The sequence below is a fragment of the Carlito syrichta genome, unplaced genomic scaffold (assembly GCF_000164805.1).
Source record: "Carlito syrichta isolate Samal-C Ts95f unplaced genomic scaffold, Tarsius_syrichta-2.0.1 Scaffold309239, whole genome shotgun sequence".
Taxonomy (NCBI): domain Eukaryota; kingdom Metazoa; phylum Chordata; class Mammalia; order Primates; family Tarsiidae; genus Carlito; species Carlito syrichta.
Window position 1 is genome coordinate 223,557 of NW_007253335.1, and position 15,776 is coordinate 239,332.

The following is a 15,776-nucleotide window of genomic DNA, read 5'->3' on the forward strand; positions in this document are numbered from 1 at the left end:
AATGTTAGCCAGAATGTTGGGAAAATAATACTTTCAACACATAGCTGAAGGAAAAGTGAAATCTTTCAGGCTTTTTGTAAAATTATCAGGTAATAGCAATTAAAAATAAAAATACTTAATCCCAGCAATCCCATTCCTGGGAACCTATTCTATAAGACTAAAAGTACTGTGTGCAGGTACAAAGATGTATTGCACTGTTGTTGCCAATGACTAAAATGAAACACAAAAAACAAAGGAAAGTGAAAAACTTTGCTTACAGGAACTGTTGAATACATTGCACTATATACATATTATGGGATATGTCAGTTATTTAAATGAACGAATTAGAACCATATGGATCGGCTTTGAGTAATTTATAAGAGTTATTGAGTGAGAAAATCAAGATGCAGAAAACTGTGTATAATATTCCATTTTAGTTAACAAAGCTCCCCAAACTTTCTGCATGTCTGTATGTGAGGAAAAACCCATGAGAACTTGAAAAAAATATAATTCATTGACACGTAACAGGAGAGGTTAATGAAGATGGAGGAAAGAAGGCAAGGAAGAAGACCAAGTACAAAAGGAAAAGATAATCACATTTATACATTTTAGTTAAACATTATATATGTGTCTAAAAGAGTAAAATGCTATTGAAAACAAAATTGGATCTGGATAATTGTCCTTTTTATTTTATGGGTCACAGCTGATGCGTAATTTTTGTTCATTCTTTAATTCATTTCAAGTAGTCATTTATTGAATGCCTACTGTGTACAAAACAACATGGTGAGTATAGCAAAACAATGATGACAGAGTTGATGATGATTATGCTATCAGCAGTCTACAGCATTGGTTGATTGGTTATTCTGTGCTAGGATGTGTTCTAAGAGCATTATATGTGTAATAACCTCATTTAGTCCTCACAACAGCCTGATGAGGTAAACATTATTGTCATCTGCATTCTACATATGAGGAGGCAAAAAAAATAAGAAGCCTCCTTAAGTTCATACAGGCTAAATGTGGAGCCAGAATTTAAACCCAAATGTACCTGACTCCAGAGCCTACACTGTTAATCTCTTGCTGTCTTCTAATATAAGATAATATATAAAACAATGAAGTCAGTGCCATCATCAAGGTATAAACAAAATATGAGAACATGGAAAAGAAAGGGGTTGATCTGACTATAGGAATACAGCAGGTTTCAATTAAGAATTGATATATTAGAATTGATGATTAGTTGACCATGCCAATTAAGCCATCATCCTATACGTGGAGAATTCATTGGAAGGCATTTTAGATAAGGAGAATTTAGTTCGCACAGATGTAAAAATGGAAATGTGCTTGGGAAAAAGCCAGTTATTTAGTGGGACTGACACACATGATGTGTGAGAAAGTAATGGGAAATAAAGGTATAACATTAGTTGAGGCTCTTGATTTTCATGCAAATTATTGTGGACTTCAGGTAATAATGAACCACTGAAGATTTTTGAAAGAGTGGTGGTATGCTCTGAGAAGAACATGTTTCTGATGTTTCTTGTCTGTATGAGCAGAAAAGTTGTGAAGGTGGTCTTGGGTTCCATAGGTCTCAGAAACAATCTTCGTATACTTGATTAAAAAGAAAATTAGAGAACTTAAGATTTGGGGGTGGGAAGATAATAACCAGAGGAAACGTAAATCTTGTTAGTTTTTTGAGCTCCTCAACAGACAGAAATTCATGAAAAGAAACAAAAAATACAATTTTTTCCTCTCACATGTAGTAAGTATAGTTTAATGGAAAACACAATAGACTAATTTGTTAAAAATGTTTTGGGTTTCTGATTGGCTCAGAACCAACTCTGTAAACATATTAAAATAGAAAAATAGGAAACAGAATTACAGTATAGTAAAACTGAAAATATTACAGTTTTTAAATACAGTACTTTCCATTTGATATGCTAACAGAAACCGTTATTTCTTCCTACTTCATTAGGCAAGCTTTTAAAACTATCTTTATTCTGTTAGGTACTAAGCTCTTTAGATAAGTAAAGCAATAAATGATATTCAGGAGAGATTGTTTTTATTCCCAGCTCCCTAAACCAGGTTCCCCAAAAGATTTAATGTCATTCATTTTGAGATAAGTTTGAAATTCTTCCACTTATGTATTCGCTACATTCTAGGTATTTGAAAAACACATTAGTACCAAAACAATTTTTCATGTACATTTTATGTGAGCAATGATGCTGGTGAAGTTTGTTACTAGATGGTTTTGTGAAAACTATTAATTTGGGAAAAAATTGAGTGACATTTGAAGGAAGATAAAAAGGTCTTGAATTTTCATAAGCTCGGCAGTTTCGTCTGATCTTGTCTTACATGGCTTTTATTGTCAACAGTGGTATAATTGTGCAAAGATAATAAGCACATATCCATCTATACATCCATGTATTCACTTACAAGCATATAGTAAGGTGCTGAAAGAATTGATTAGCATTTACAAATATAATTTTAGCTGGGCTCGGTGGCTCAACCTGTAATCCTGTGCCTTGGGAGGCTGAGGTGAGTGGATTGCATGAGCCCGTAGGTTCGAGACCTGCCCGGGCAACTTGACAAGACCTCATCTCTACAATAAATCAAAAAATTAGCCGGGAGTGGTAGCGCGCACCTCTAGTTCCAGCTACTTGGAGGGCTGAGGCGAAAGGATCGCCGGAGTCCAGCAGGTCAAGGCTGCAGTGACTGGGAGCAGCCACTGCACTCCAGTCTGGGTGACAGACTGGGAGTGGCCACAGAACTCCAGTCTGGGTGACAGACTGAGACTCTGACTCAAATATTTATTTTTTTAGGTACAATAACCTTGAAAATAAAGCTACCATTTTTGGATAATATTGTCAGGAAGGTAAACTGAAAAACGCTATATCATGAATAACAAAGAATTTCAGGACTTTTTAGTCTAATGTGATTCTGTCTTATGCTGAGACTGGCCCTTTGGGACAGTCTTTTGTTCACAGTATATTCTTTGATGATGGTGATGATCTTAAGTACTTTTATAAGTCAAGATATTTAAATATTAAAATAGCCTCACTTTTCTCATCAATTTTTGTTAGCGGATGTTAAGAAAAGAGAGCAACTGATAAATATAAAAATTTAGGTCTTTAAAAAACTCTTCCATTGCAATAAACACTTTCAGACCAGTAAATAATTTGAGTTTCTGGTTTATAGAAGACAGAGGTTGGAGCATAAAGAGTTGCCGGTGCCTGATGGTGTACGGGATTATAAGAGGATAAAAAGGACTTGGTAAGGTTGTTTGAAAGTTCTAGTAGTAAAGTGCAGCTATTTATGTCTTTAGCAGGGACTTCTGGGAAACGCTTGAAATGATAGCTAGCTGATCAGGGTTACCAGAAGTTTTGGTCAGATTTTATCTAAACGTAACAAGAACTAAAATGTGGCAATTCTTCATATCGATAGGAAGTGATTCTTTATACCGCTAGAAGTGATTCATCTAGCTGGGTGAAGGAAGGAAGGGCAGAAGGAAAAAAGCACATTATCCTCCAGCATGCTCTAGGGGACTTACATATATTACTCAGGAAGAGAGAGGGCTCTGGGCAGAGCTGAGGCCACACTTATACCAAGCAAGGGCTGGACACAAAAGGAATGTCTGGTGAAGGCCAGAAACAAATGTTCAGAGACTGGCGTTTTTAAGTTAAGAGGTTTCAAAACTAGAAAGAGTCTACTGCCACAGAGATATCAGATAAGAGGATTGTGAAAAGTCCACTGGCTTTGTCAAAATACCATATTAGACCTTTGCCAGAGTAATTTTGATAGACTTTTAGAGTGCTTGGTTAGATCAGGCTTTAGGAGCAATAAAGCAGTTAAGAAATAGGAGACTAGGAATTAATGACCAAATCAACTTTGCTTTAACCCTTTGAGGATATCACATTTTCTTTCACGAGACAGGCTATATACCATATATTGTTGTTTGGGAACGAAATTATTCTTTTAAGAAGAAAATTTATTTTAGTTATTAATAAGATTTAGTGCTAAAACGTCCCATGGAAATTACCCATTTCTTCCTCTACTTGCTGCCTTAGTACACCAACCAGAGACTGAGAAATTTTCATTAGAATGAGTTCAGTGTCCTATATCATAAGTAAATATAAAATACAGAAATCTGGATTTACACAAGACAATGTAGATAGTAAGAGTTTACTGCTGAGATTTACTGGTCATGGTTTAAAGGAATCCAAAAATGAACCTCTGTTCCTTACTCAAGTTCAGAATCACTGGAGATATCAGCATTGTATTTGTATAGTCACAGTAGGATTGCTAATACTTTACTGCTGAATTAAACATGTTTGCTAATTTTGACACTGAAACAGCTAGACAGCCAAAGGTATGGTAGAACAGAAAATTCTTGCCTCTTCTAAAAGAACAGGAACCTAGAAGGGGCTAAGCCATAAATGTCCAATTCCTCCCTCTCAATTTATTAATCAGATAAACCATTCCTATTTCAGATTTCATATGGCAACTAACCTTTAAAGAACTACCACTTGTCAAGTTTTGGCATATCAGTGAATATCCACAATCTGAAAAGGCTATTAAAACACACCTGTTTTCTAACTACATATATATGTGAGGCTGAATTTTTTTGAGTCAGGGTCTCTGTTACCTAGACTGGACTGCAGTGACATGATCACAACTCACCACAGCCTCCCATTCCAGGGCTCAGACAGTCTTCCTGCCTTGCCTCCTGAGTAGCTGGGACTACAGGAATGCACCACCATGCCTGGCTATTTATTTATTAATTTTTTTAAAAAATTTTTGTAGAGTCGAGGTCTTGCTATATTGCCCAAGCTAGTCTTGAACTCCTAGGCACAAACAGTCCTCTTACCTCGGCCTCCCAAGGTGTTGAGATTACAGGCGTGAGTCACCATGCCTGGCAAGGCTGAATTTTTTCCATCTGCTGTGTCAAACAATACATTTTAAAAGATTGAATGTAGAAGCAAACCAAAGAATCTAATGATCTCCCATTGAGCCACATGTTATGGAGATTTGTAAAAATGTAAATATAATTATTCTTTTGTTAAAAATGCTAATGTTGCCGGGCTCGGTGGCTCAGCCTGTAACCCCGTGCCTTGGGAGGCTGAGGTGAGTGGATTGCTTGAGCCCGCGAGTTCGAGACCCGCCTGGGCAACTTGGCGAGACCTCATCTCTACAATAAATCAAAAAATTAGCTGGGCGTGCTAGTGGGCGCCTGTAGTTCCAGCTACTTGGGAGGCTGAGTCAGAAGGATCGCTGGAGCCCAGCAGGTCAAGGCTGTGGTGGCCGGGAGCGGCCACTGCACTCCAGTCTGGGTGACAGAGTGAGACTCCAACTCGGAAAAAAAAAAATGCTAATGTTAGCATGCAATAGGTTTACAATTGTTACCTTTAAATGAAGTACTACATTTTTTTAAAGCCTTAGTTGTGATTTTTTAAACATGTTAAATATCAGTAGAAGTAATATAAACAAGCCAGATGTAGTGGCTCACACCTGTAATCCCAGCACTTTGGGAGGCAGAAATGAGAGGATTGACTGAGTCCAGAGGTTTGAGACCAGTCTGGGAAATGTGGCGAGACCTCATCTTTATAATTTAAAAGAAAAAAATTAGCCAGGCATGGTATTGCATACTTGTGGTTCCAGCTACTTGAAGGGCTGAGGAGAAAGGATCACCTGAGCCCAGAAGGTCAAGGCTGCAATGACCATGGCCATGCCAAAGGAAAGAATATAAACAAAAGCTTTTTGGGAGCCTCAGTAAATTTTAATACTGTAAAGAAGCTTTGAGGATCTATGGTCTAGAGGAATCCACATATAATTTAGAAGAAGGGCATAGCTTTCTATCCAGAATATGTGTATTTTGGTTTAAAGCAATACTTTGATGTGAAATATTTTTCAAATGTTGTTGTTAAAGTAGGTTTTATAGTTACCACATTGCTTTATTTGAAGTCATATTACTTTGAAACTCTCCTAAACATTCATTTTCATTTTATCTTTCCAAAATACAACAGGAAGTTAAAATGAAGTGAGATTCTTGCAAAGCTATCTAATTTTTTTTTGGTGAACATTTAGTTTTTCTTAACTATAGCTGGTTTCCTGAACAAGCACAATAAGGTACAAGAATATTGACTAAAGATATTCTTTGATAATCTGTGGAATATTCCTGGCATTTTACATGTTTGAAGTGAATATTTTATACCTAAGTTAAATGGACAAAGTTTATTTAAAAATTTTGTAGTAGCGCAGTCTAATGCCATCTTGGAATGTATGTGGAGGTTAATTCACTATAATGGGAACCTTCTGCAGGTTAGTGGTCACTGTTTATCCTTTTATCATGTAACATGGTGGTTGTAAAGTTGATGAGACTGCTGATACTTCTTTTTTTTTCTTTAAGCAGATAATCTCAGTGATACCTTAAAGAAGCTGAAGATAACAGCTGCTGACAGGACTGAAGATAGTTTAGAAGGATGCTTGGATTGTCTGCTTCAAGCCTTGGCTCAAAATAGTAAGTTTCATTGTATTTACTCAGGTTCCAAACAATATCAATCAGCAGTTATTCAGAAACTGGTGTGTAGTTAAGCACATAACTTGTATTCACATAACTTGAATTCTTTTGAATCCTATCCCTGAATACTGAGCTTGTTTTACATTTTCCATCTTCCTACTTGCCACCAGTCAGTCCCCAAAGTACTCAAAGCCAAGTTGATAGGCAAAAGAAAGGGGGAATTGATTGGTGGTAGTGACATTCATACCGGACCCAGAGAGAGGCCATTACCATTTTTAACAGGCCAGCATCATAGTTGTTTTTCTTCTTAAAACCTACATTTGTGCTTTAAAAATAGACTATTTATATGTGGGGAGAGTGAGGGAGGGAATGTGAGGAGAAACGGGGAGCTTGCTTAAGATACAATTTTTTTCCTGAGGTCTTATGGTCATATTTTTAAATAATTTTGCTTAAAAATAGTGTATATGCATACATTAAATTGGAATGAACTATCAGCAGTCATCCAAAAATCTCTTCAAATCGTGGTAAAATATACCTTTGGTGTTGTTTTTCATTGACTAACACGTATTGTTGCATTGATTGATCATATTTCTGTTCACTAATTTCTGTATTGCCATTGTGAATAGATAAGTATTCTGCCTGGTTGTGATGTGGCTTGTGCTGTATTCATGTTTAATTATGCCATTGTCTTATCCTCGGACTCATTATGTAGCTGACAAAGAGTTTAAAGGAAAGAATGTGTTGTTAAGGTTTCAGTTGTTCATAGATGTTTGTGTTACTTTTATTTTCTAGTAAACTGTGATTAAAAAGGCTAAATAAGCCTGGCTCGGTGGCTCAGCCTGTAATCCCACGCCTTTGGGAGGCTGAGGTGAGTGGATTGCCTGAGCCCGCGGGTTCGAGACCCGCCTGGGCAGCCAGACCTCATCTCTACAATAAATCAAAAAATCAGCTGGGCGTGGTAGCGCGCGCCTGTAATTCCAGCTACTTGGAAGACTGAGGCGGAAGGATTACTGGAGCCCAGCAGGTCGAGGCTGCGGTGGCCGGGAGCCACTGCACTCCAGTCTGGGCAACCGAGTGAGACTTCAACTCAAAAAAAAAAAAAAAAAAGAAAAAGAAAGGCTAAATAATTAACTACATGCTCTTCATCAAAAAGGCACCTTTTAAAACTAGTTTTTAAATTCTTTTTTAGTAATTCTTTTGAGATATAACTGCTGAGCTGCTTAATCTTAGAGATAATAGAGAAGGGGCTTGGAACGAGTTCAGTAAGAGCATCTGGATAAAACTCAAGGAAAGGAGAGTATGTAAGACTGTGCTGTCCAATATGGTAGATATATATGGCTATTTAAATTCAATAAAATTCAAAATTTAATTCCTCAGTCTCACTTCTCAGTAGCCATGTTTGTCAGGTAACTGCATTATTGGGGATCACAGATATAAAACATTCCCATTATCATGGAAAATTCTTTTGGATAGCACTGGTCTAGAAACTAGAAAGAACCACATGATGACCTTATTTTTCCATGTACTTTAAGTAATAACATAGATAAATGAAATGAATATCTCAAGTTTTTTTTTTGAAGAGTTGTCTTATGGTAGACTTTTTTGTTTCTAGTGTCTTATTTTTTTCCCCTCTGTGTTACAAAAAAGCAGAACTTTCTAAATATACCATTTCCTTTAGAAACCAAGGGAAGCAAAGGTGATATCCTTAGTCACATGTAGAAGGTTACTCGGTTCTCTCCTAGAAAGACTGGAAGATAGAGAGGTCAAGTTGGAGGGAAATGAAGTAAAACTTTATTTTGTTTTATTGTTTACTCATATCTGAGTGAGAATTTAATATATTTTTTGAGTCAGAGGTCACACTCTGTCGCCCAGGCTGGAGTGCAGTGGCACAATCACGGCTCCCCATAACCTCAACCTCCTGGACTCAGGTGATCCTCCCGCCTCAGCCTCCTGAATAGCTGGGACTACAGGCACGCATCACCATGCCTTACTAATTTTTAAATTTTTTTTGTGGAGTCCAGGTCTTGCTATGTTTTTCAGACTGGTCTCGAACTTCTGGACTCAAGCAGTCCTCCTGCCTCAGCTTCCCAAAGTGCTGAGATTACAGGTGTGAGCCATTGTGCATAGCCTAGGAAGTAAAACTTTATAGCTGTTTAGAACATATTCAAGAACTATTGAGAATTACACAACTATTGGATTAAATTTCAGGTCCATTATAGGCTTATTAGCTGAACCTGTTTATTGAAATCAATGTTGAAATTGTATGTCATAACATGTTAAGGCTACATAATCACAATTAACAAAAGCAATAAACTCTTACCAGTTTAACTAATGACTCATTAGGAAGGGAACAAAAAGAATGTCTTGTTAACAGTCTGAAACAAAATTTATAAATGTTCTCATGTCTAAGACTACTGACTCAAAAGGATTTGATATTGGAAGGAGTTCATGTAGATTACAAAATAAAAAATTATATAATCTGAGTAATGCAAAGCTTGATGTTGTGTTTATACAATGTGCAACCATTCCAAGAAGCTAGATTTTAATATTGTCTTATATGTTTGCTCTTTTTAAAAAAATTAATTCCACATTTTTATTAAAAAGGATAAGCCTTTTGTCACTACATGCTGGTATATTTATTTTATAAGCATTTATTGGTATGCACTATAAGATTAGCATTCAACTTTTAAACAAGAAAAAGTAAAATGCACCAGTAAGATGTATATTTTCTACAGTTGTTTTTACTTTCCTTAATAAAGTGATTGACCTTTGCTACTTCTGTCCTCTTAAAGGTAAGATGATAAAATATTTAACTTAGAAGAATCTGCACTTGCTTTTTTTTTTTTTTTTTTTTTTTTTTTTACACAGAGACCTTCTAGTTTCATAATTCTGCCATAGTGTCAGGTGTTTTAACTAAACATATCAGTGTTTGCCCCAGAAATGCACCTGATCAAGAGAAAAAGGTTACCCCATTCTGTACGAATTTAAGATGCTAATGTGGGTAGTGGAAATATAAAATTAAAATTTTATTTTATAATCTACTAATTTGTCATTGGAAAGGGTATTTCTGAAAGGAAAGAAAGAATGTTTTGAAATTTTTACACTGTGAGTTTAATACATTTGAATTGCATATTACAAATGATTATAATCTGAAATTAGAATGTTTACTTTGATATATGATTTTAGAGTAGTGTTTCTGTAATATTAAATACAGTATGTATGTGTATCTTGAGACAATAATTAGAAGATTTGAATACTTATTGGATTTTATGGAAGCATTTTGTTTAAGCAAGCTTTTTGTGTAAATCTTTGTTCTAGATTAATATATAGATACATTTATTCACTTATAAATACATCAGATCTCAGTCTTAAAATATTTTCAGTAAGTATATGAAGACCACCAGCCAAGAAATCAACCTCTGTTTTTCTGGTCTCTTTTGATTCAGATTATAGTTAGAAGATTCTCAGTAAATGTTTATTGATATGTAGTATGGTTACTCTATTTCATGCTTATTTGAAAGTTTAAAACAATAGGCCACCTATTTTCATTTTTAAACCTTAAGACAGGAATTGTCCTTGGAGAATATGGCATCTAAATCACCTTACAAGATAAACTACTAATTCAAATTAAAGACGTAAAGAAAATAAAAATTAACATTCTTTTCATAATAAAACTTCTATTCATTCTATTTCATTCCACGAGCGTGAGGACCATTTTGTTTTGCTGAGGGACTATAAAATGATGCCAGTATGGTAATCAATACAGCTTTAAACTCTCTTCCTAAAGAATTTGGCTGACTACCTCTGCCTTATTTTATCATGTTTCTTTGTATTTAACTGTTAACTTGCCTGATGGCCATTCTCATTTGCTACAAAAGTAGCATAATTGTTTGTCTTTTATAGAAAAACTGTGAGACAACATGTTTACTTTAAAGATAAAGGTGTTAGTCTTTATCTTCATAAAAACCTTATATCATAATACTATCACTAACCACATCACTAACCTTATATCATAATACTTATCTGTTGAATTCTTAGTTTATTTCCTAGCCCTTAGGTTATTTACTAGCTCTTGTTCTTTATTTGTTGTATTGAGTTTTTTACTCTCTTCTAGGCTATAATCCTAATACCTAATTATGGACATACTTTGTTTTATTGCACCTTGCTATATTGTGCTTTACAGAAATGTTTTTAATAAAGTGAAGGTTTGTGGCAGCCCTGATCCGAGTAAGTCTCTTGGTGCTTACTGCTTGTCTCTGTGCCACATTTTGGTAATTCCTGCAATATTTCAAACTTATTCATTATTATTATAACTGCTGTGGTGATCTGTGATCAGTAATCTTTGATGTTGCTGTTGTAGTTGTTTTGGGGCACCATGAACCATGCTCGATAAATACTGTGTGTGTCCGACTGCTTTACCCACTCCTCTCACCTCACTCCCTGCCTTGTCTTCATCTCTTTGGGTCTCCCTATTTCATGAGAAACAGCAATATTAAAATTAGGCCAGTTAACAATTCTACAGTGGCCTCTAAGTGTTCAAGTGAAAGGAAGAGTCACTTTAGATCAAAAGCCAGAAATGATTTCCTCATTAAATGATTTAGTGGAAAAGGCATGTTGAGAGCAGGGACAGGATGATAGTTAGGCCTCTTGCCCTGGTTTAGCCAGGTTGTGAATGCAAAGGAAAAGTTCTCAAAGGAAATGTAAAGTGCTATTCCAATGAACACATGAGTGATAAGAAAGTAAGCAGCTTTATTGCTGATAGGAGGAGAGTTTGAGTGGTCTAGATAAAAGATTAAGCCAGCCACAACATTCCTTTAAACCAAATCCTAAGAGAGCAAGGCTGCACCTTTCTGTTCAATTCTGTGAAGCCTGAGAGAGGTGAGGAAACTGCAGAAGGAAAGTTGGAAACTTGCAGAGAGAGGTTGGTTCATGAGGTTTAAGGAAAGAAGCGGACTCCATAACATAAAAGTACATGGTGAAGCCTCTATTACTGATAGAGAAGCTGCAGCAAATTATCCAGAATATCTAGCTAAGGTAATTAATAAAGGGACTCTATTAAACAACAGATTTTCAGTGTGAATGAAACAGCATGAGATACCATTAGAACTTTCTTAACTAGACAGAGAAGGCAATGTCTGGCTTCAGAGCTTCAAGCATCAGGCTGACTCTCTTGTTAGGGCTAATGCAACTGGCGACTTTCAGGTGAAGCCAGGATCATTTACCATTCTGAAAATCCTAGGCCCCTTAGGAATGATGCTAAATCTATCTGCCTGTGCTCTAGAAATGGAACAGCAAAGCCTAGATGATAGCACATCTGTTTACAACATGGGTTATTAAATATTTTAAGTCCACTGTTGAGACCTACTGCTCAGAAAAAAGATTGTTTTCAAAAATATTTCTATTCATTGACAATGTACCTGGTCACCCAGTAGCTCTAATGGAGATGTATAAGAAGATGAATGTTGTTTTCATGCCTGCTAACACAACATCCATGGATCAAGGAATAATTTAGACTCTCAAGTCTTATGATTTAATAAATAGATTTTATAGCTGCTGTGGTGGATCTGGGCAAAATAAATCGAAAACCTTCTGGAAAGGATTCGCCATTCTAAATGCCATTACAAAATTTATGATTTATGGGAGGAAGTCAAAATATCAAATATTAACAGGAGTTTGAACGAAGTTGAAGGAGTTTCATCCTTCATGGATGATTTTGAGGGGTTCAAGATCAGTGGAAGAAGTAAATGAACATGTGGTGGAACTAGCAAGAGAACTAGAATTAGAAGTAGAGCCTAAACTGTGACTGCGTATGCTGTAATATCATGATAAAACTTGAATGGATGAGAGATTGCTTCTTATGGATGATCAAAAAAAGTGGTTTCTTGAGATGGAATCTACTCCTGGTGAAGATGCTGTGAACATTGCTGAAATGACAACAAAGAATTTAGAATATTACATTAACTTGATTGATAAAGCAGTAGCCAGATTTGAGAAGATTGAATCCACTTTTGAAAGAAGTTCTACTGTGGGTAAAATGCTGTCACACACAACATTGCGTGCTACAGAGAACTATTTTTTGAAAGGAAGAGTTAATCAGTATGATAAACTTTGTTGTCTTATTTTTAAAAATTGCCACAGCCACCCCAAATTTCAGTAGCTACCACTCTGCTCAGTCAGCAGCCCTCAACATTGAGGGAGGACCTTCCAGCTGCAAAAAAATTCTTACTCACTGAGGACTCAGATGGTCGTTAGCATTTTTTAGCAATAAAGTATTTCAAAATTAAGCTATGTGCATTATTTCTTTAGATATGATGCTATTACACACTTAATAGGCTATAGCCTAATGTAAACATAGCTTTTATGTGCACTGGGAAACCAAAAAGATTTGTATGCCTCACCTTATTGCAGTATTTGTTTAGAACCAAACCTGCAATATCTTTCAGGTGTGCCTATTTGCGCACAGGCTGCTAATCTGATAACTTCATAAATCTTCTCTAACAGTAAGACATTTTTGTTGTCATTTGCTTTTAGCCTGCTTTATGTCTTTAATATTCTGTACAAACTTACCATCAGGTGGCAAAGTTACTTTCTAAGTAAAGGACTTCTTAAGTAAACTTATTATTAACTGTTTTTTTCAAAATCTTGCTAAATCTGCAGTCACTCAAATGGGTATTTCTGTTATTTTAGTAGAAATGAAAAATTGTTATTTTACTTTATTGTTTCATAATAGTATCTAGAGTAAATTTGACCTTTAAATCCCAAGTTATCAGATGCACCATAGAAGTTGTATGTTTCCTTTGCATGCAGAATTATGTTTTTTTACCTCCTTTACATTTTTATGTGTTATATGCCTCTTTTAGTTATTGTGCCCATTGTCCATGAAGACTTAAGACTGATACTAACATAAACTACCAAAGAAAGATTTGTTTTTTACCAAATAAAGATAGCATTTGAAGAATGTAAGAGCTTCTTAACTAAAGATGTCAACTAAGAAGACATTGACAATTCCTGATGAGTTAAGACTCCTGGATTGCCATAGAATAGTGGTGGCCTCCTCAATCTGTATCTTTCCATACATTTTCTAAAAATCACATAGTTAACGAAGAGATAAAATAAAACCAACTGGGCTGAGGTGAGTGGATTACCTGAGCCCGCAGGTTCGAGACCTACCTGGGCAACTTGGGAAGACCTCATCTCTACAATAAATAAAACATTAGCCGGGTGTGGTAGCGTGTGCCTGTAGTTCCAGCTACTTGGAAGGTTGAGGTGGAAGGATCGCCGGAGCCCGGCAGGTCGAGGCGGCAGTGGCCGGGAGCGTGGCACTGCACTCCAGTCTGGGTAACAGAGTGAGACTCCAACTCAAAAAAACAAAACAAAACATGTGCTGTCTATTACAGTTACCACTCTTCAACATGGCTATTGAGCATTTGAAATGAAGCTAGTCTGAATTCAGGTGTGCTGTAAGTGTAAATATATACCAGATTTCAAAGACAGTACAAATAAAAAAACACTGTGAAATAGCTTATTAATGGTTTTAAAAGTGTGGATTACATATTGAATCTCATTTTTAAAATTTTATGAAATATTTATAAGTGCTTTATTTGTATTGAAGCTTTATAGGACAGCATTTCTTGAATTGTGGGTACTGGCTGATTAAAATGAGTTTAAGGATTGGGCCAGCCAATATGATATGGAAAATGTAGCTTAGAAGCAAAATACATAAATAAATAATAATTGGGGTATTCTGTATAGGAAGAGGACATTTTTAAAGGAACCTTAAGTTCATTATTCTAGGGTTGGATTTTAAGGAGGAGGCAGTATATAGAGTCCAAGATAGGATCTGTGTGCTTCATCTAAAGCAGAAAGGAGAGGACAGTGTATATCCAAATACATTCCTTTCTAGGAGTTTGTAGAAAAGGGAGCATGAGCCGGCTCGTTGGCTCAGCCTATAATCCCGCGCCATTGGGAGGCTGAGGTGAGTGGATTGCCTGAGCCCGCGGGTTCACGACCCGCCTGAGCAGGCGAGACCTCATCTCTACAATAAATCAAAAAAAAAAAAAAAATTAGCCGGGCGTGGTAGCGCGCACCTGTAATTCCAGCTACTCAGAAGACTGAGGCGGAAGGATTGCCGGAGCCCAGCAAGTCGAGGCTGCAGTGGCCGGGAGCAGCCACTGCACTCCAGTCTGGGCGACAGAGTGAGACTTCAACTCAAAAAAAAAAAAAGAAAGAAAGAAAAAGAAGGGAGCATGGAGAGTCTTCAGTCTGACTCGGAGAATGATAAAGGCCATCTAGAAATCCTTCACAAGCCGTGAGATTAATAACAAGCAAGATATAACTATGATCCTGGGCGTTCTTTGCCCTCTGATATGCTTTGAAGCACTAAGTTTCATAAAAGGCAAAAAGACTCATTATGTGCAATTGCCAGAAGGAGATAAGCCTCCATTGGTATTTGTGGTTAGTGATTAAAGCCTTGGCAGAGGATCTGGGTTTGCTAACATTAGTTAATCAATGTTACCATTTTTCCTTCTTAAGTTGGCTAAATTTGAAAAACTTTTTATGTTCCAAACAGAGAGTAAATGTGTAAGAGAGAAATGTGACTTGAAATTATGCTGTATGCCAAATATATACCAAAAAAGATTTGACATCCTCAATATTTATAGTACCAGTGCAGACTTACTATCACTAAGGACTAAACTTTAAGTTATTCTTGGGAAAGAATTGGGAAAGAGTTGAGTTTGTATTGCTGTGTCCTCCTAACATTTTTTTTTCATCAGGGTCCTTTAGCAAGCTCTTATATAGTCCAAATGCTTTCACTGTTACTTCTACATTTTAGATTTCCTGAATACCCATTTGGCATTGTAAAACAAAGAAGAGTGAGTTTCATCATTATGTAGACTTTGGAATGTATAAATGAGACATTTTGGGGAAATAATGTAATTTAGTGAATCATTTTCTCCTCATGGAAGTTTCATTGTAAAATATATATTCTTGCTATTAGTGTAATTAATGTATTTGTATTATGTTCAAAAATTTATAGATATATATGAAGATCTAATTTTATTTTTTCTAGACAGTTTTCCTAACATTATGTTTTATTTACTGTGTCTTTTATTAGTTAATGGTATTCCTTTTGTAATAACCATTTAATTTAATATAATTGTATCTGTCTCTGAGTTTTATTCTGTCCCATGAATCTGTTTATCTAATATTGTGCTGTTACCCTACTATGTTATTTCAATCATGGTAGCTTTATAGAAGAAGTTTTCTGTTGTAAAATTTGTCTTTCAAA

The 15,776-nt window shown here is 36.0% G+C and overlaps 1 protein-coding gene across 6 annotated transcripts in view; it reads left to right on the top strand.

Moving 5' to 3' along the window:
• The window catches only part of RAP1GDS1 (Rap1 GTPase-GDP dissociation stimulator 1), a 166,385-nt gene that overhangs the window by 27,234 nt on the left and 123,375 nt on the right, over positions 1 to 15,776 (top strand). For 4 of the 6 annotated variants that reach the window (XM_008066995.1, XM_008066997.1, XM_008066998.1 and 1 more), the window contains exon 2: positions 6,377 to 6,487. In XM_008066995.1, the coding sequence (XP_008065186.1) occupies positions 6,377 to 6,487 (111 nt within the window). The remainder of the gene's footprint in view (positions 1 to 6,376; positions 6,488 to 15,776) is intronic. The other 2 variants (XM_008066996.1, XM_008066999.1) reach the window with 1 other exon arrangement.